Source organism: Tamandua tetradactyla, chromosome 12, assembly GCF_023851605.1.
Source record: "Tamandua tetradactyla isolate mTamTet1 chromosome 12, mTamTet1.pri, whole genome shotgun sequence".
Classification (NCBI taxonomy): Eukaryota; Metazoa; Chordata; class Mammalia; order Pilosa; family Myrmecophagidae; genus Tamandua; species Tamandua tetradactyla.
The window spans coordinates 1,215,727-1,237,170 of NC_135338.1; the positions used below are offsets into that span (position 1 = coordinate 1,215,727).

The window sequence follows — 21,444 nt, forward strand, 5'->3', positions numbered from 1 at the left end:
TTCACCTGAGCTGGGGACCTATTTTTAGTAGTCAAAATTTGTTATTAGTTCCACAATTGGCGTTTGATTGTGCCCAGTCCCTGCTGCTGGTAAAGTCCTTTCCTTTCCCCTCTGGGAAGCGGCCTGTGGGGGAGGGGCGCCGGCTGCTGTGGCTTGGGGAACTCTCGGTTCTGGGGGGCTCGCAGCAGGTCCAGCTGGTCCAGACTGGGGTACGCTGTGTATCCAGTCACTGACATGGCCCCAGGAGCTGTTCTGTACTGTTTCTGGTTATTTAGTAGTTGTTCTGGAGGACGAACTAAAACGCGCGCATTGCTAAGCTGCCATCTTGGCCTGGAAAGAAACCAGAAGGTAGTTTTTAATAGGAGTTACCAATCAGAATTGATCCCATACGGTGTGTTGTAGATACTTGATGAATGTTGAACTGAATGATCACTTTTTGTGGGAAAGCACTTTCCCAGCCTATAAAGGGCTTCTTCTTTTAATGCTTACTTCAACCCTGTGAAGTACATTTTCTCAGTTTTACAGATAAGGAAAGTAATGCTCAGAGAAGTAAATGACTTGTATTAGCTCCCCTAGTGGACAGTAGAGATGGAATTCAGGCCAGAAAGAGTCAGTGCCGAAGTCCTTCCAGCCTTTCTCACAAGGCCTGAGATGATCGACCTTAGCTGCTTGCCCCTTACTCTTCTGATCTCTTTGCCTACCATTTTCATTCCAGCTTCAGCCGCATTAGTTTCTAGGCTGATCATCAAGCTTCTCCTGTCCTGCCAGAGTTAACTTTGCCCTTTGTACTTGCTCAGGATGTTTCCCCCCAGATACCGATTTGGCTGACTCCCTCACCTCCTCTAAATCTTTGCTCAGATGTCATTTTCTAGGTGAATACTCTGTTTCAAATTGTGCCTTCTAGTTCCCCAGCCTGCTGATTTTCCTTCCCCTGTGCACGATTTTTTCTGATAGTGCCTACCTTACAATGTATTTACTTACTATGTTTAGTTGCTATTACCTGTCTTTAGCTAGAATGTAAAGCTCAGCGAGAGGAGGGATTTTTGTCTTTCTTCATTGTGTTGTCCCAGCAGCGCCTGATGCTCAGTGATTGTTCAGTAAATATTTGGTGAATGAATGAATGAGTGAATGAAGGAGTGAGTGAGTGACTGCAAAGCCCATGTCCTTTGCACTAGGCCTTCTTACTTTCCATTTACTGGTGATAAACTTTAAATAGAGTTTTCAGAGATCATTTTTACTATGGAAACATTCCCAAACTATACTATTTTATAAAAGTTGTATACTCATCTGCATTTTTATTTTGTTCAGTTGTATTTTTATTTCATCTTTGAACATAAACCAGTCTGTTCATTTTTAAAAGATGGTAGATTTTTAAAAGGCGGTAGATTTTTTTACGAAGTTTTAGAAAATAAGGTGCTATCTTTCTAGATGTTGCTGGGTGGAGATAGTTCATAGTATTAAGGAAATGTGCAGTTTAATTCAAGTAAGGCAGCGTTGTTTTTTTTTTTTTTTTTTGACTTTTACTTTTAGTTTCATAAATGTATCATTGAAAACCATCCTAGTTTTTGAAATTTGCATTTTATGGCTTGGTATTATTAATATGTTAGGAAATGATAATTATTTTATTAAATGTGTTATAGTAAACCTTTCCCCTTATTCTTTAGTATGATTTTATTTGCAGAAGAATAAAGTTCTAGTTTAAAATTGAAAACCAGTGGGAAAATAGGATTCAGTATGTAGAATTTATTGATTCAACTAGCATTTATTATATACGTACCATACTTCTAGAATTTCCTGCTTGGGGAGAAGGGGCTGGGGTTCAAAGGTGAGCAGGACACCTGACTCACTAGTTAAATAAAAGGCCCAATGCAGTGTGGAAAATGGAGGTGTGTGGAAAGTTTTATGAAAATGTTTTCTTGCAGAAGTTTTCAGGACTACCTAGCTGCTGTAAAGTGAGGTATTTCTGACCTGTTGTAGAACATAGTATTATCTTCTCGGCTTTTATGGTAATCTGTCATTACAGTTAGAACACGTTATATCTTTCATCCTAGAAAACGGTTGGAACAAGGGTGATGTGGCTCAGGGATTCAAAAAATACTCGTCCATGAGAACGTCTGATAATGGGCAATGTGGAAAATAAGGAAAAGGGAAAGAAAGAGGGAGAGAAGACATGACGTGTGTGTGCGTGTGTGTGTGTGTGTAAAGTTGCTGACCCTTCTTAATTAGGATCATCTTTTTTTCTGAGATTGCTCTGTCTCCCTTTTTTATACTTTTACTGGTATATAAAATCTTCAAAAAAAGAGAACCATGGTCATAAATGCTGTAGAGTACTATACAATTTTTGTAATCCTTTCTTGGTATGACTCTGCAAGCCCCAGATATTCCTTATATTCAGAAGGCCCTGATACCTGTCTTCCTGGATCTCCATCCCTGGAAATAGATGTCGGTAATGAATTAATAATAGAAAGATTGTGTCTGTCAGAGGTTTTTGTGGCTTCTATGGTGTAGATGAGTTTGGTGGCAGGAAAGTAATCTATACATACAATTAGGAGTTGATCAGTTTGAAAATACTTTATTTCTTGTTCTGGTGAGTTTCATTGACTGTCTTGGAATTTAAAGATAAGGCATGATGGATAGATAATGAAGGGTTGGAAATAGAAACATTTATTAGAAGGTATTGTATGTATGTGTGTGTTCTCTCTATGTTCTAACTGGAACATAGGGTCAGAATAGCACCAAAGCTGTGAATCATGTGATTTTCCTTCTCTAATGCCACTTAGTCTGTATTAGTGGTAACCTTTGGGTTTTGCTTACAAATTGGAGCACACATACTTTAGTTTTTGGGAGAGAGGCACTGGAGAATTCCATAAAAGAATAATAAACACATGTCAACTTTCCAAAGCTGGGAAAAATAGTGTATCATTATTATTCTTTTAAATTTTAATTTGCCTACCTATGAGTCTTCCCTAGTATAAAGCTGATTTTATGCTGTTCAGGTTTTAAAACTTGTAAGTACTGTAGAAAAGTCAAGCAAGTTTCCCTTTACTTTTAGATTACAACTTTTCTTAAACAATTAAATAATGAATCTTGACAGTGGGAGTATAATTATAGCTCTAATTGGGTGGTTCTTATTGGCTGTTTTCGCTGTCATCATATCATCATCGTTGGTGGTGGTGGTGGGGTCTTTGGAGCAGACCCCAGCTTCAGCCCTTAACTAGGGTCGTGATATTGAGCAAGTTACTTAACTACTCTGAACCACTCCACTTTCTTCATCTGAAAAACTGGGATATTAATAGTGGCCACCTTAAGCGATTCTGGGGATTAGAGGGGATAATGTGTGTCAGGAGCTTAATATAGTGCTTTGTGAGTGTTCATTATCAGTAATGATGATGTTCTTTTTACCTGGAAATATAAGTATTGGCCTTTTCTGCCTTTCGTTTGTTTGTTGTTTAATACTCACATCTTTATCTCATTCTTTTGCTACTATTTTATCTGTGCTAACCATTCTGTGAGACATGTTTTTAAACTCTTTAAAAAGTGTATGCTAATAATCATCAGAGCATTTTTTTTCAACTTCCTTATAGATCGGAAAGAGTTCTAAAAGCAGCTGACCCTACATTGATTTATTTATAGTCAAGCCCAAAATTGGAATATTTTCACTGTTGTAGGTATTTTCAGGGGCCTTCCTTTACTTTACTTTCTTTAGTTGGAAACAGAAAGTTTTTAATGCTAGCTTTGAATAAAGTGAGCGAGAAACAATTTTAAAAGTGAAAGGGCTGACAGAAGGATTTTAAAGTTCTTACTTTTAAACGGTGGTTTTCAGTCTTGGCCATACATTGAAATAACCCGAGTCACAAATTCCCAGGCCTACCCACAACCATGACATTAAAATTTCTCAGAGTAGAACCCAGGCAGTGGTACTTTTTAACACCTCCCACTGCCCCCCTACACACACAATTCTGATGTGTGGCTAAGGTTGAGAGAATCACATTGCATTAAAAGAATGTTTTTTCAATAGTGGGAACACTATATTACCACCACTACCACTCCAGTGCTTTGGATATAGTAATAAAGTAATTGGAATGATGGCATATTTGATACTTATTTTAACTAACACTTAGTTTTGGCTTAGTTTCTTATTTGCTTTTGTATATCCAAGTGTCTTGTATAATCAACATGTTAAGAATTCTTGGGTATTGTTCGTAGGATACGAAGCCTCATTTTACTATTTGATTCATTATAAAGATTTATAGTATCTCTGTTTTGGTGGAATATTGTCTATATCTGAGATTTATTGTGTATCAAAAGCAATTCCTAATAGAAGTATAGTTCCACTAATAGAATAGGATTCTTTTTAGGTTTCCTGAAATATGTGATGTAAAAAGGGAATACTGCCTGTATCTGTGTTTAAGTGCAGTTGATGGCGTTGATTTGAACAGACCACATGGATGGGCAATTTAATTTATGCGTTTTACCAATAATGCTGATATATCTTGCTTTGGTCCTACTAAGCCAAGTCTAGTTATTATTTTAATACTAAGCATCATCTTAGTTTTGTGGGACATTATTGCTACTTCTTTCTGAATATATAGGTTCATATGCCTTATTGATTCAAATTCTGACTTGTTGAAAGTTTTCGGGGGTTGTCATGGATGGGAATTTGTACAACTACGGATTGAGGATAGAACGCAGTGCTTCCAGGAAAAGTTCTAACTAGTAAGATTGGAGGTGGTCAGAGACCAGGTTTACATGCTCATTTTGTGCGGGTGCCTTTTTTTAAAATGAGAGTTGGGGAAAAGTAAAAGGACTAAGTGAGTAATGTCTTAGGATATTTTCAGTTAAAAGTGGTGTTAATTTTAGAAAGATTTTATTTCAGATCTTTTGAACTGAAATAATTGGTTTTAAATACAAATTCATCTGAAGTTCAGATATTACTGCTTAGCTTTCACTGCAGACAAATGACCATTTTACAGAAATGTTTCCTCACTGTATATCCACACACATTATTCCACACACATTATTAACAGCCTATGTACAAATAAGTTGGTAGTCCACATCTTTGTTTAAACCCCTCTGCCTTCTCCCTGGGATATTATGCCTAATAAATAAAATGGTATGGGCCTTCTTTATTTGTAAGTGTGAATTTAGCATCCTGATTTTTGATAACTTCAGTTGACTGGAGTCCCAGAGCATAAACCCGGAAGACATTGGCACATATTTTATTTCTTCTGCTTTTGCTTTGCATAGTCCCCATAGAGCTAGGCCCCAAGGAAAAATGGGCAGATACTGGATCCATGATCCTGTGTGTGTGTGTGTGTGTGTGTGTGTGTGTGTGTGTGTGTGTGTGTGTGTGTGTGTGGTGTTGTGGACTAAAATGTATGTAGACCTGTTGACTGTACTTTAGATACGAGGAGCATTTTTGTCTCTTACTCCCCCTCCTGTTGAAGTCTGTGGCACTTTTCCATTGCATGTTATACTTATTTGAGTATAATTATAACCTTGCTGGTGGGGATAGAGAGTAGTCATTTTTCCCCCAGCTTATTGACAGAATTGATAAGATGATGCTGAAGACAGTGATAGAAACTACCTAAGGGGAAAATGACTAATGTTAAAAAGGGAAGAGAAGGACAATAGAGTGAGAAATATACCTGCCAAGTGGACTGACTACTTAGCTGGATACTACACTTTTCTTTTTGTTGAGAAATGTATTCTGGAAATCCATCGAATTGTAAGTATTCTTCCTGGTGCAGTGTAATCTGACTCTTATAAATCTGTGTTAATGAGTAACTATTTCTCCCTTTTAAACAAAAATTTTTTTTTAAAAGAAATAAAACGAACACAGGAAAGAAAAAAAAGATTATAACTACCATATCCCTTACCCCTTGCTTTCATTGATCACTAGCATTTCAAACTAAATTTATTTTAGCATTTGTTCCCCCTATTATTTATTTTTATTCCATATGTTCTACTCCTTTGTTGACAAGGTAGATAAAAGGAGCATCAGAGACAAGGTTTTCACAATCACACAGTCACATTGTGAAAGCTGTATCATTATACAATCATCTCCAAGAAACATGGCTACTGGAACACAGCTCTACATTTTCAGGCAGTTCCCTCCAGCCTCTCCATTACATCTTGAATAACAAGGTGATATCTACTTGATGCATAAGAATAACCTCCAGGATAACCTCTCGACACTGTTTGGAATCTCTCAGCCATTGACACTTTGTCTCATTTCTCTCTTCCCCCTTTTGGTCGAGAATGTTTTCCCAGTCCCTTGATGCTGAGTCTCAGCTCATTCTAGGGTTTTTCTCAATCCCTTGATGCTGAGTCTCCGTTAATTCCAAGATCTCTATCCCACGTTGCCAGGAAGGTCCACACCTCTGGGAGTCATGTCCCACGTAGAGAGGGGTAGGGTGGTGAGACTGCTCGTTGTGTTGGCTGGAGAGAGGGGCCACATCTGAGCAACAAAAGAGGCTCTCTTAGGGGTGACTCTTAGGCCTAAATTTTAAGTAGACTTGACCTATCCTTTGAGGGGTTAAGTTTCATATGAACAAAGCCCAAGACTGGGGGCTCAGCCTATAGCTTTGGTTGTCCACACTGCTTGTGAGAATATCAAGAATTCAACTTGGGGAAGTTGAATTTCTCCCCGTACTCACCACTCCCCGAAGGGGGCTTTGCAGATACTTTTCTACTCACTGATCGAATCACTTGGGGATTCATCGGGGCATCACTCTGGACAAATCAGCAAAATCTCATGTCCTACCTGAGATTCCAAGAACTTAGGGCGTTCAATCAAGCTATCTACATAAGTTATATTAGGAAATGCAGTAGTCAAAATATACATTTTGTAACAAACATTTTTTGCTTTAGTCTCACACAGAAGGTGACATTTTAAAATATTAATTACCATCTATTTTCAGTACCCTGCAATAATGACATTCCTTTGTTCTTCCTCATGCAAAACATTTTAAAAATTGTACCTTGTACATTTCACTATTATTATACAGTCTAGGCATTATAGATTATACCATCTCGATCTTTAACATCTATCTTTCTTTCTGATTTCATTTATGTCCCCAGCCCTCCTCCCTCTAACATTCTCGCATGCAGCTTCATTCAGTGTTTTAACATAATTGTATTACAGTTAGGTAGTATTGTGCTGTCCATTTCTGAGTTTTTGTATCCAGTCCTGTTGCACAGTCTGTATCCCTTCAGCTCCAATTACCCAATATCTTACCCTATTTCTATCTCCTGATGGTCTCTGTTATGAACAAAATATTCCAAATTTATTCACTAATGTCAGTTCATATCAATGAGACCATACAATATTTGTCCTTTAGTTTTTGGCTAGTCTCACTCAGCATAATGTTCTCTAGGTCCATCCATGTTGTTACATACTTCATAAGTTTATTCTGTCTTAAAGGTGCATAATATTCCATCGTATGTATATATCACAGTTTGTTTAGCCACTCGTCTGTTGATGGACGTAATGCTGCTATAAACATTGGTGTGCAAATGTCCGTTTGTGTCTTTGCCCTTATGTCCTCTGAGTAGATACCTGGCAATGGTATTGCTGGGTTATATGGCAATTCTATATTCAGCTTTTTGAGGAACCGCCAAACTGCCTTCCACAGCGGTTGCACCATTTAACATTCTTACCAACAGTGAATAAGTGTGCCTCTTTCTCCACATCCTCTCCAGCACTTGTCATTTTCTGTTTTGTTGATAATGGCCATTCTGGTGGGTGTGAGATGATATCTCATTGTGGTTTTGATTTGCATTTCTCTAATGGCCAGGGACATTGAGCATCTCTTCACGTGCCTTTTGGCGACTTGTATTTTCTCTTCTGAGAAGTGTCTGTTCAAGTCTTTTTCCCATTTTGTAATTGGGTTGGCTGTCATTTTGCTGCTGAGTTGAACAATCTCTTTATAAATTCTGGATACTAGACCTTTATCTGATATGTTGTTTCCAAATATTGTCTCCCATTGTGTAGGCTGACTTTTTACTTTCTTGATGAAGTTCTTTGATGCACAAAAGTGTTTAATTTTGACGAGTTCCCATTTCTTTCTTTCTTTCTTCAGTGCTCTTGCTTTAGGTGTAAGATCTATAAAACCACCTCCAATTATAAGATTTATAAGATATTTCCCTACATTTTCCTTTAACTGTTTTATGGTCTTAGACCTGATGTTTAGATCTTTGATCCATTTTGAGTTAACTTTTGTATAGGGTGTGAGATACGGGTCCTCTTTCATTCTTTTGCATATGTATATCCAGTTCTCTAGGCACCATTTATTGAAGAGACTGTTCTGTCCCAGGTGAGTTGGCTTGACTGCCTTATCAAAGATCAAATGTGTCCATAGATGAGAGGGTCTATATCTGAACACTCTGTTCGATTCCATTGGTCAATAATTCTATCTTTATGCCAATACCATGCTGTTTTGACCACTGTGGCTTCATAATATGCCTTAAAGTCAGGCAGTGTGAGACTTCCAGCTTCTTTTTTTTTCCCTCAAGATACTTTTAGCAATTCAGGACACCCTGCCCTTCCAGATAAATTTGCTTATTCGTTTTTCTATTTCCGAAAAGTAAGTTGTTGGGATTTTGACTGGTATTGCGTTGAATCTGTAAAGCAATTTAGGTAGAATTGACATCTTAACTATATTTAGTCTTCAAAACCATGAACACGGTATGCCCTTCCATCTATTTAGGTCTTCTGTGATTTCTTTTCACAGTGTCTTGTAGTTTTCTTTGTATAGGTCTTTTGTCTCTTTAGTTAAATTTATTCCTAAGTATTTTATTCTTTTAGTTGCAATTGTAAATGGAATTCGTTTCTTGATTTCCCCCTCAGCTTGTTCATTACTAGTGTACAGAAATGATACAGATTTTTGAATGCTGATCTTGTAACCTGCCACTTTGCTGTACTCGTTTATTAGCTCTGGTAGTTTTGCTGTGGATTTTTCAGGGTTTTCGACATATAGTATCATATCATCTGCAAACAGTGATAGTTTTACTTCTTCCTTTCCAATTTTGATGCCTTGTATTTCTTTTTCTTGTCTAATTGCTCTGGCTAGAACTTCCAACACAATGTTGAATAACAGTGGTGATAATGGACATCCTTGTCTTGTTCCTGATTTTAGGGGGAAAGTTTTCAGTTTTTTCCCATTGAGGACGATATTAGCTGTGGGTTTTTCATATATTCCCTTTATCATTTTAGGGAAATTCCCTTGTATTCCTATCTTTTGAAATGTTTTCAACAGGAAAGGATGTTGAATCTTGTCAAATGCCTTCTCTGCATCAATTGAGATGATCATGTGATTTTTCTGCTTTGATTTGTTGATATGGTGTATTACATTAATTGATTTTCTTATGTTGAACCATCCTTGCATACACTGGGATGAATCCTACTTGGTCATGATGTATAATTCTTTTAATGTATTGCTGGATTCGATTTGCTAGAATTTTGTTGAGGATATTTGCATCTATATTCATTAGAGAGATTGGTCTGTAGTTTTCTTTTTTTGTAATATTTTCACCTGGTTTTGGTATGAGGGTGATGTTGGCTTCATAGAATGAATTAGGTAGCTTTCCCTCCACTTCAATTTTTTTGAAGAGTTTGAGCAGGATTGATACTAATTCTTTCTGGAATATTTGGTAGAATTCACATGTGAAGCAGACTGGTCCTGGACTTTTTTGGGAGCTTTTTAATGACTGATTCTTTTCGAGTCAAAGTTGGTTGTTCATGTCTTTCCAGGAACCCGTCCATTTCATCTACATTATTGTATTTATTAGCATAAAGTTGTTCATAGTATCCTGTTATTACCTCCTTTATTTCTGTGGGGTCAGTGGTTATATCTCCTCTTCCATCTCTGTTCTTATTTATTTGCATCCTCTCTCTTCTTCTTTTTGTCAATCTTGCTAAGGGCCCATTAATCTTATTGATTTTCTCATAGAACCAACTTCTGGTCTTATTGATTTTCTCAGTTGTTTTCATGTTCTCAATTTCATTTGTTTGTTCTCTAACTTTGTTATTTCTTTCCTTTTACTTGCTTTGGGGTTAGTTTGCTGTTCTTTCTCCAGTTCTTCTGAGTGGACAGTCAATTTGTCGATTTTTGCCCTTTCTTCTTTTTTGATATAGGTATTTAGGGCTATAAATTTCCCTCTTAGCACTGCCTTTGCTGCATCCCATAAGTTTTGATACGTTGTGTTTTCATTGCCATTTGCCTCGAGATATTTACTGATTTCTCTTGTAATTTCTTCTTTGACCCACTGGTTGTTTAAGAGTGTGTTGTTGAGCCTCCACATATTTGTGAATTTTCTGGCAGTCTGCCTATTATTGATTTCCAACTTCATTCCCTTATGATCTGAGAAAGTGTTTTGTATGATTTCAATCTTTTTAAATTTGTTGAGGCTTGCTTTGTGACCCAGCATATGGTGTATCTTTGAGAATGATCCATGAGCACTTGAGAAAAAGGTGGTGTATCCTGCTGTTGTGGGGTGTAATGTCCTATAAATATCTGTTAAGTCTAGCTCATTTATTGTAATATTCAAATTCTCTGTTTCTTTATTGATCCTGTGTCTAGATGTTCTGTCCATTGATGAGAGTGGGGAATTGAAGTCTCCAGCTATTATGGTTGATGTGTTTACTTCGCTTTTCAGTGTTTGCATTGTTTGCCTCATGTATTTTGGGGCATTCTGGTTTGGTGCATAAATATTTATGATTGTTATGTCTTCATGTTGAATTGTTCCTTTTATTAGTAGATAGTATCCTTCTTTGTCTCTTTTAACTGTTTTACATTTGAAGTCTAATTTGTTGGATATTAGTATAGCCACTCTTGCTCTTTTCTGGTTGTTATTTGCATGAAATATATTTTCCCAACCTTTCACTTTCAACCTATGTTTATCTTTGGGTCTAAGATGTGTTTCCTGTAGACAGCATATAGAAGGATCCTATTTTTTAATCCGTTCTGCCAGTCTATGTCTTTTGATTGGGGAGTTCAGTCCATTAACATTTAATGTTATTACTCTTTGGGTAGTACTTTCCTCTACTATTTTGCCTTTTGTATTTTATATGTCATATCTAATTTTCCTTCTTTCTACACTGTTCTCCACACCTCTCTCTTCTGTCTTTTCGTATCTGTCTCTAGTGTTTCCTTTAGTATTTCTTGCAGAGCTGGTCTCTTGGTCACAAATTCTCTCAGTGATTTTTTTGTCTGAAAATGTTTTAATTTCTCCCTCATTTTTGAAGGACAATTTTGCTGGGTATAGGATTCTTGGTTGGCAGTTTTTCTCTTTTAGTAATTTAAATATATCATCCTACTGTCTTCTCTCCTCCATGGTTTCTGCTGAGAAATCTACACATAGTCTTAATTGAGTTTTCCTTGTATGTGATGGATTGCTTTTCTCTTGCTGCTTTCAAGATCCTCTCTTTCTCTTTGACCTCTGACATTCTGACTAGTAAGTGTCTTGGAGATCGTCTATTTGGATCTATTCTCTTTGGGGTACGCTGCACTTCTTGGATCTGTAATTTTAGGTCTTTCATAAGAGTTGGGAAATTTTCAGTGATAATTTCTTCCATTAATTTTTCTCCTCCTTTTCCCTTCTCTTCTCCTTCTGGGACACCCACAACACGTTATATTTGTCCGCTTCATATTATCATTCAGTTCCCTGAATCCTTGCTCATATTTTTCCATATTTCCCCCTATAGTTTCTGTTTCTTGTCGGATTTCAGATGTTCCGTCCTCCAGTTCACTAATCCTAACCTCTGTCTCTCGAAATCTACCATTGTAGGTTTCCATTGTTTTTTTCATCTCTTCTGCTGTACCTTTCATCCCCATAAGTTCTGTGATTTGTTTTTTCAGACTTTCCATTTCTTCTTTTTGCTCATTCCTTGCCTTCTTCATATCCTCCCTCAATTCATTGATTTGGTTTTTGATGAGGTTTTCCATGTCTGTTCGTATATTCTGAATTAGTTGTTTCAGCTCTTGTATCTCATTTGAGCTATTGGTTTGTTCCTTTGACTGGGCCATATCTTCAGTTTTCCTGGTGTGATTTTTTTTTTTAATTAGTTAAAAAAAATTAACAAACAAAACATTTAGAAATCATTCCATTCTACATATATAATCAGTAATTCTTAGTATCATCACATAGTTGCATATTCATCATTTCTTAGTACATTTGCATCGATTTAGAAAGAAAAATAAAAAGACAACGGAAAAACAAATAAAATGATAATAGAGAAAAAAAAACTGTACGTACCATACCCCTTACCCCTCGCTTTCATTTACCACTATTTCAAACTGAATTTATTTTAACATTTGTTCCCTCTATTATTTATTTTTATTCCATATGTTCTACTCTTCTGTTGATATAGTAGCTAAAAGGAGCATCAGATATAAGTTTTTCACATTCACAGAGTCTCATTGTGAAAGCTTTATCATTGTTCAATCATCATCAAGAAACATGGCTACTGGAACACAGCACTACATTTTCAGGCAGTTCCCTCCAGCCTCTCCACTACATCTTGAACAATAGGGTGATATCTACTTAATGCATAAGAATAACCTCCAGGATAACCTCTCGACTTTGTTTGGAATCTCTCAGCCATTGACACTTTGTCTCATTTTACTCTTCCCCCTTTTGGTCGAGAAGTTTCTCTCAATCCCTTATTGTAAATTCTCAGCTCATTCTAGGGTTTTTCTCAGTCCTTTGATGCTGAGTCTTAGCTCATTCCAGGATCTTTGTCCCACATTGCCAGGAAGGTCCACACCCCCGGGAGTCATGTCCCACGCAGAGAGGGGGAGGGCGGTGAGACTGCTCCTCATATTGACTGGAGAGAGAGGCCACGTCTGAGCAACAAAAGAGGCTCTCCTGGGGGTGATCCCCAGGCCCAAACTTTAAGTAGACTTGACCCATCCCCCGTGGGGCCAAGCTTCATGCGAACAAACCCCAAGACCGGGGGCCCAGCCCCCCAGCCCTGGTTGTCCACACTGCCTGTGAGAACATCAAGAATCCAACTTGGGGAAGCCGAACCTCTCCCCACTCTCACCATTCCCCGAAGGGGGTCTGGAAATACCCTTCCTGTCAATGATCAAATCATTCTCGGATTCGTCGGGGGATCACTCCGGACACACCAAGAAAATCTTGCGTGCCACCCGAGATTCTAAGCACTCATGACATTCAACCAAACCATCTATATGAGTTACACTAGGAAACGCTCCAGTCAAAATCTAAATTTTCTAACAAATAAACATTTTTTGCTTTAGTCCTACACATTATGTGACATTTTGAAGTATTAGTTATCATCTATTTTCAGCACCCTGCAACAGTGACAATCCCTTGTTCCTCCCCATGCAAAAACATTTTCAAAATTTGTACATTGTACATTTCACTATTATTATACACTCTAGGCATTCCCAGACTACACCACCTCGATCCTTAACATCTATCTTTCCTTCTGACCTCATCCATGTCCCCAGCCCTCCTCCCCCTATCACCCCCACATGCAGGCCCATTCAGTGTGATTTGTTATTTTTTTAAACAAATATTAACATTTGATAAATGAGTGGTTGTGCTAATGACCTTCATGGTATTGCATAACCACTTATTGATTCCTAATTATTTACGGTTATGATTCTCTAGGAAAGGCATCCCTCTCCTGGGGACAAGGATGGCCAGTGCAAGCCAGAGGTTTCTGTTGGGTTGCTCAGGAAGATAGATGGATGGGAACATTCACTGTCTGGTCTACTTTGAGATTCTAAAATGACCTTTAATTTTCCAAGTTACATTTATTTCCAAATGTCTGTAATTTGTGTCCTGTTTTGTTTTGTTTCTTCAATTAAAGTTACTTTAGAAGGATTAACATTTCCAATTGGTTTGGACTTAAGTGAGTAGCTTTGAGTTGTTAAAATCTAGTGTTATATGCATTTTTGGTTAGAATGTACTGCCTGCATTTCTTCTTTTTGTTATTTTTAAATTTTCCTTTATGACCTAGTACCTGATCTTTTTTATTAGTGTTTCTTTAAAAAGAGTATTTATAGGTACCTCTGAGTCTTGTACCATAAGCACTAAACTTTTCTTTATATTGATGAATATTCTGGACTAACTGGAGAATGTTCTTTCTTTGATCTAACCTTGCCTTATCTTTTTCGCATTTCCATGAGACTACGGAGGTGAGGATTAGGAGGAGGTTGGGAGCAGCATGGCTGAGTGGGACAATCTGGGGGCCAAATATTATAGGAAGGACCCCTTGTGGAACTGTTAACTAGTTAGATTATCCTTAGGCATAGATAAATTTAAAAAAAATTGTTATTGTAAATGAATCGACCCTTTGAGGAATCCTTTTTCCCCTTTTGGTCAGTCTTGACTGCTTAAGTTCTTAAGGGAGAACTTAAGGAAGGGAGGTCATTTTAGGGGAATTTAGTAAAGGATAAACCATAGTTTGTTGCTATATGTTTTAATCTCTGGGAAATGGGCTGGAGGGAAAATAGAGAAAGTTTCTACATGATACTTTATGAATGGCGGGCATGTTGGAGATTAATTTGTTGATTTCTTTCTGCACACTTCCTCTTTCTTCTTTGCACACCCTTTGTTTTCAGGAATACTGTATTGCTTTTCACCTTTCACGAAAATTGAGTGTTTAATGATTAGGAACCTGGTTTTCAATCCTGTCTCCATTGCTTATTAGTTATATAACGTTGGGCAAGTCACTGAAGCTTTCTGTGTCTCAATCTTCTCATCTGTAAAATGGGAAATAATACTTGCTTCTTAGGATTGTTCTCAGGATTTAATGAGCTATAATAAATGTCAAGCGCTTAAGATAGTACCCAGTAGTAATCAGTAATTGTAATCTGTTATCCATATTCCATTGGGTAGAGGGTAACCTGCTTCACATTTGTCTGTGATGTTACATGAGTTTGGGTAAAGAAAGAATAATTTTCAACTACATAACATTTAAAAGAAGAACTAAATAAATGTTAACTCCCCGAATGTTTTAGTGGTCAAATGTATGAATCCCTCGAGTATTCATACCACAAAGATTGTCACAGCTTAAATGATAGTTTGTTTTTTGGTGGAAAGGTTATCATTTATAAATGGTTTTGTAATTCATATGTGCTAAATATGTGCTGAGTCAAGGAGTGCTCCATGTAGCTAGTCTAAGTTTTTAGCTTTATTAAAATATCCCATCAAAAATGGAATTAATTAAAATTTCTGTTGAAGATTTTAACTTTTAACTAATGTTTCGTTAATAAGCTTTTTCTTTCTTGTTCCCTATGCAGTGTCAAAACTCCCACTGAGCCACGAGATAAAGGGTCCAAGATAGAATTCCGAAGAGTTCAGTAATTAACCCATGTGTTCTTGCACATGTAATTAGCCATTGGTGAAGGATAAGCAGTCATGTTCATAAGCAGTTTTTGTTTGTTTGTTTATTCATTTATTTTTAACACTTGAAGCAGGTAGCAATTAAAGAGCAAATTTGGGCTGATTATATTTTGTTCTTCAGTGTAAGTCTAGATATTTTGAAACTGATTGAGTCTTAGGGCATGCAGTGATACATGTCTCATGCCTTAATTTATAAAGCTAGAACTAATTCTTAAGTCTTTGACTATAAGATGCCTTAGGTCTTTGGAGAATTATTGTTGTGGGGGACTGGCCAGGGTGGGCGTAGGGAGTACTTAACTCACCAGATGAAAAATAATTTCTAAATTTACAACTTGTTTTTACCTAGAGTAGCAGTGATGCTGTCCATATGCCTTCGAAAATGTTGACTACTTCTTGTGCCCTTCTTATATGCGCTAGAGAAATTGTATGTTTTCAGGTGTTCTATCCACTTTCATATAGGCTTCCCCTAAAGTCAGTGCCATTATACCATATTTTAGGGCAATTACTGGTGAGGTCCTGGTACTTGAGTGGCTTGTGGATGTGAGGAGGGCAAGAAGGTCATGGAGGGGAGCCATGCATCCTGTGAATGGGAGAATGACCTCCATTCCCCTCCGCTGGGTCTTGTGCAGCTGGAACGCAGATGCTGTTAGCTGTTGAACTCACTTCCTGGGAGCAGGTGCCCATTCTGTGAGGCTGCGTGCTGTAAAGTATTTTCTGGGAGGCTGGCAACTGAAGATAGCAGTCTGTGGCCAACATTGTTAAAGTTCTTCTTGGGCAGTACGAAGGGAAGGTGGGAGTGTGGTTAGAGACTTGGGTGACCTGCCCGTCTCCATAACTCACTCCTTGTGGACCTCGGGGGTCATCCTTAATATTCCTTCTGCAAAATGGAGAAGTTTTACCTCTAAGGGTGATCTGAGGATTAATGAGTTAGTCACCTTTCAGACAGCAGCGCTTAACCCTGGTCATAATTTTCGTTGCCTCTCTGGGGAAGCTGTGGTTTGGTGGTGGTGGGTGGCAGGTGTGAGTGAAATAGAGAGGACAGATGATAGAGTGGGCCTTCTGCCAGTTACCTGGGTGGTGTGTTTCAAATCCAATTTCACTTCAGGTTTCCTTTCTAGCTGGAGGATTTTAACTAACCTGTGCATTTCTACATTTTTAGAAATAATACCAAACCATATGTGTGACCTGCTGTTTGTGGGTAAAGAACAGATGTCTGTTCTGAGGACATAACTAATAAAGATGTCACTGGTTTTCTCCTCACTGTAAGAGAAGAAGCTGGGTCAAATGATAAGAGTATAGATTTAAGTGTAGTTGACTTTTACTTTTCTACTATTGATATGCTTTTTTTGAGAAATTTGGTATTGTTTCATTTTTTGTTGGTTGTTCATGTTTTTGTGACAAAGAAATTTCGTGGGGATGAAGCCAAAATAATATGAAACAAAAAAATATAAACAGACATGTGAAAGAATTGCTTTAAATACCAAGGATGTCAGCATGAAATTAAAATGAATAGACTGACATTTCTGTTTTGAAATTTTTTAGTAAAAGTAATTTAAACCAGCAGTGAAAACTGGCATTACCTTACAACAAACCAGTGTTTGTTGAACTTAAGAGTGTTGGCATTGGGTCCTGTTGATTAAAATTTGCTTCCACCCTCCAATGACTCTTGGGAGTTTGGTCAGTCTTTGGAGTGGAATAGCAAATGTTGTCAATTGTTTTATTATAATGTAGTTTTCAAAGATAAAATCTCTGAAGTAGTGGATATGGTGTCTCCTCTCCCGCACCCCTATGTATAACTGTTGAAAAGAACACTGTTGTTATATGAATTCTTATTTATTTTTTTTATCTTGCTTTTGAAGTAACTTTCACAGAGAATTCCTGTTACCTAAAAATTGATGACAGACTTACACCATTTCCTTTTTTTTTCTTAGACGTTCCATCCTCAGAGCAGCCTGAACTGTTCCTAAAGAAACTTCAGCAGTGCTGTGTTATTTTTGACTTCATGGACACGCTGTCTGATCTTAAAATGAAAGAATACAAGCGCTCCACTCTTAATGAACTGGTGGACTACATTACAATAAGCAGAGGCTGTTTGACAGAGCAGACTTACCCTGAAGTAGTTAGAATGGTGAGTTTCTTTTTTTTTGCCGCGGATACTTTTAAGCATCGTCCATAGCAACTCACAGGTGTATTTATTTCAGACTGAGGTCACTGGAGGTTACCTCCACAAATGAGAGCCAGCTTTCAGAGAGCTAAGCAAAAGCAGTCGGTACAATACTAATGTCTGCAGAGTGTGATTTCATGAGTATGAGATTCAGAACTTTTCACCTATAGCAGCGTTGAAGGAATCAGTGACTTCAGATGTGAAGCCAAGATTCCCAGGGGACTATTAGATTTCTGGCTCTGGGAAGAGAAAGTCATAGGAGAATTAAGAAAGTTTTAGGTGTGTATTTGAAAAATATTTATGCTTGATGGAGGTCTTGATCTTCCCCCCATGCACTGTGGTATGGTGGAAATAGCTTTAAACTTAACATAGCCGTGATTTGTAGAATCTAATTAAGGCCTCTGTTGGCTTTAGAATGAATCCTTCTCTTTATCTCTTTGAAATCAGGGGCAATATCTTTCATGATTTTTGCACAGCATCTTGTTCTTTGTGTGGTCTTTAGAGTTATGAGGAGAAACACTGTTATGTTCTTATTGGGTCAACAATTACATTTCTTAACTGTACCATGACATGATCTTTCTGTTAGATTTCTATGGATGGGTTGCCTTCTTTGGCATCCTGGAGGCGTTTGAGTCTAGGCAGCTCATCCTGATTTGGGGGGGCAGGGGCCTCGTCTGCCGACTGTGTTGACACGGTAGAGATCTGGGAGAGTCAGCGCACCATTAGGAAGCCCACCAAAGGGAGGCGGCTGGCCTCCTCTCTGTGCTCTGCTGGAAATCTGTTCAGCTTATCTATCTTGTCTATCTTTTCTATTTAATTCTTGTCATTTGTATTCAACAAATGCATTTAAGGGACATCTGTGGTAGAGTAGATGTGGTTAAAAATGGATAGTTCAGATTTGAGAAGAGACCTGAATTATCACAACTTGAGAAGCCACGACTGATGTATGAAGGCTGTTTCTAAACAACACCCAATGTATTCCTCAGATGCACGTTTGTATGCATGTTGCACTTACTGCTGATTTACGGAAATGTCATGCTGGAATGCTTTGTAGGCTGACTGTTAACAGTGTGGCTCTAAAGCAGTGGTTCTCAACCAGGGGCAGTCTCACTTCCTTCAGGGAACTTCGGGCAATGTCTAGAGACAGTTTTGGTAGTTGCGATGGAAGGGAACGTGGGGGTTCATGCTGGCATCTAGTAGGTAAAAGTCAGGGATGCTGCCAGACATGCTACAGTGCACAAGTCTGTCTCCCACAGCAAAGAATTTTTTGGCCCCAAATGTCAATAGTGCTGCTGTTGAGGAACCCTGCTCTAGAGTTTTCATGCTATTGCTGTCTAAACCTCTTAACCTAATACTCTAAATCTTCTCTAGTTTGGTCTTTTTTGTGCAGAGTGCAGTCCTTATAGTTCACCTCACCCCTTTGCTCAGCTAACTGTTACATCCCCCCTCAGGGGCATCCAATGTTTATAACGCTGTTCTGTGTCCTTCCATGGATGGTCTATGAATATGTAAGCATACACAAGCATTTTTGTATAAAAATTGTTTTTCTTTTAAACACACAAATGGTGTCATGCTGTGCACACTGTACGTTGCTGTTTCACTTAGTACACATCAGTATAAATAGACCTGCCTCATTAATTTTTATAGCTGAGTTGTGTTGCATTGTATGGTACGTTATTTACCAGTACCCTACGAATATTCTTGTATGCATATCAGTTTGACTTTATGAGAGGACATTTGTGTATTTGTTGATTCTTTTTTTAATAATCTTTTTTTTTCCTCCCTATTTCTGGACCTTCATGTATTCCCTGTCACCTACCTTTAATTCTATTTCTTACCCTCCCTTCAAGACCTAACTTAGCGCTACCACTTTTTCCTGAAGAACCCCAGAGTTTTCTGTTTCCTTTAGTTCTTCTGCTTCTTGGCAGCCCACTCTTTGGAAATTTGTTTCATTTGCTGCTTTTTATCCTTTTATACATCAATCTGATTTTTCTAACTAGGCCATCAAGAAATGTGTGCAGCACATACCTGCGGTCGCCACAGTACCCCCTAGCCCAGTACTACCTGTGAGGCTCTTATACTGGCATTTGTTGAATGATGGAATGAATTCCCTCTTAAAATGTGGGCACGTCAGGGCTCCTGAATTATGATTAATATATTGAATGTCTTTAGGTTATATTCAGTTTTAAAACCCATTCTTTAGCATAAACCAAAAATCTTTCACTTTTTTTTTTTTAATTTTGTTTTATTATTATTATTATTATTTTTATTTTTGCATGGGCTGGCACTGGGAATCAAACCCAGGTCTCTGGCATGGCAGGTGAGAACTCTACCTGCTGAGCCACCGTGGCCCAAAATCTTTCATTCTTATAAACCAGCTTCTCCTAAAGGAGAGCATTTTCTCTTTTCCCATGTCCTTTACGACCTCCCCCATCCCGAAAAAAGAGTCCTGTCATTTGTGTGTTTTAAAATATACTTTGGATCTTACTTAGAAATCTTATAAAATTAACACTCTATATGGTAGTTTAGGATTCTCAGAGGTCTAATTCATTTTTCATATTTAGTGATTTGTAAAATAGTTAGCTACTAATTTTACATGGTACTTAGTCTGGGAGCATTTACAGAGGTAATAGAGTAGAGAGAGCGTTTATAGAAGAGATAGAAAGAGAAGGGACTTTGGATTCAAACTTAAAACCTAAGTTTAAGTGTCAGCTCTGGCCACTTACTTGCTCTGTTACCTTGGGCAAGTGACTTTATATCTGGAGCCCTCAGTTTCAGTATGGTGCTAAGAGGCTTGTGGGAGCTGGAGAAAGGCGGCCATACCCCTCCCACTCACCTAAGTAAGGTTGCTGTGCGTGGCTTGCCAGCCAAGGCTCTAGCCATCTCAGATACACATGCAGTCCAGTAGACAGTGTCCTTGCTACTGTGTCAGAAGAATCGAAACCAAGTCCCGTCTTGTTTCCCCTATCCCCTTTTTGTATGCCAGCTCTAAGCCCTTTTCATATAGAAATTTTGGTGCTGCTACAGCTCCGTTTGCTAATCTGTATTGTACCTGCCTTTTTGGAGTTTTGTGAGAATTGTTGATGATGTATTTAACTTTCCTAGAATAGTCCCTGCCAATGACAAGCACGCCATAAATATTTTTATTGAGCATTCATAAATACTTTTGTTATGATTTGATGGTTTTATTACTAGGTGCTTAACTTTATCACCATTAACAGTGGAACCTACAGTTAATATTTGTGTCTCACTGGTTCTCAAATTCTGTAATTCCAAGTTGATCCTGCCTGTTGACAGTCATCATCCCCACTTCCTACTCTTTGTCGTCACTGTAAAACAAGAACTTACTTCACTAGCATCAGTGAGGGAAATGGTAGTGCTTTTAATGAAATATCAATGAAGCCATAGCTGATTTTTACAAACCAGGATGAATAAGGATTTATAATGGCATGTAATGGTATTGGCATTATTTACCAAAAGCCTGATGGATACTGTACCTTGACAGTTATTAGTTCTGTTAGGGGAAGAAAAGTGTGACAGATGAAAGTAGACTTGAGATGTAGAAATCATTTTTAACATTTAAATGAAGATTATTACCACCTACAGACTGCTAGAGTTAAGAAGGGAAAACCCCTCTTTATGTGTCAACAGAACAAAACAAAACAGTATGTCATGTAACGTACCTACAGAAGAGTATCATAGGATGGTGAAAAGAGGCCTAGGCAAAGAACCTGGGAACCACTGTCCCCGTTTGTCTACCCACCTGATCCTGGGTGGAATACTGGGTAAGTCATTCTTCTCTAAGCCTCAGTGTCTCCTACTGGAAATGAAATGATATGGAAATGATCTTTCAGATCTTCCGGCTCTGAAAATACCACCTCTTTTGATTAACACAGTCT

At 38.0% G+C, this 21,444-nt stretch overlaps 1 protein-coding gene across 4 annotated transcripts in view; it reads left to right on the top strand.

The window, feature by feature from the left end:
* PPP2R5E (protein phosphatase 2 regulatory subunit B'epsilon) overlaps positions 1–21,444 on the top strand; it is a 244,110-nt gene that overhangs the window by 109,755 nt on the left and 112,911 nt on the right. For all 4 annotated transcript variants that reach the window (XM_077122431.1, XM_077122432.1, XM_077122434.1 and 1 more), the window contains one exon: positions 17,313–17,509. In XM_077122431.1, the coding sequence (XP_076978546.1) occupies positions 17,313–17,509 (197 nt within the window). The remainder of the gene's footprint in view (positions 1–17,312; positions 17,510–21,444) is intronic.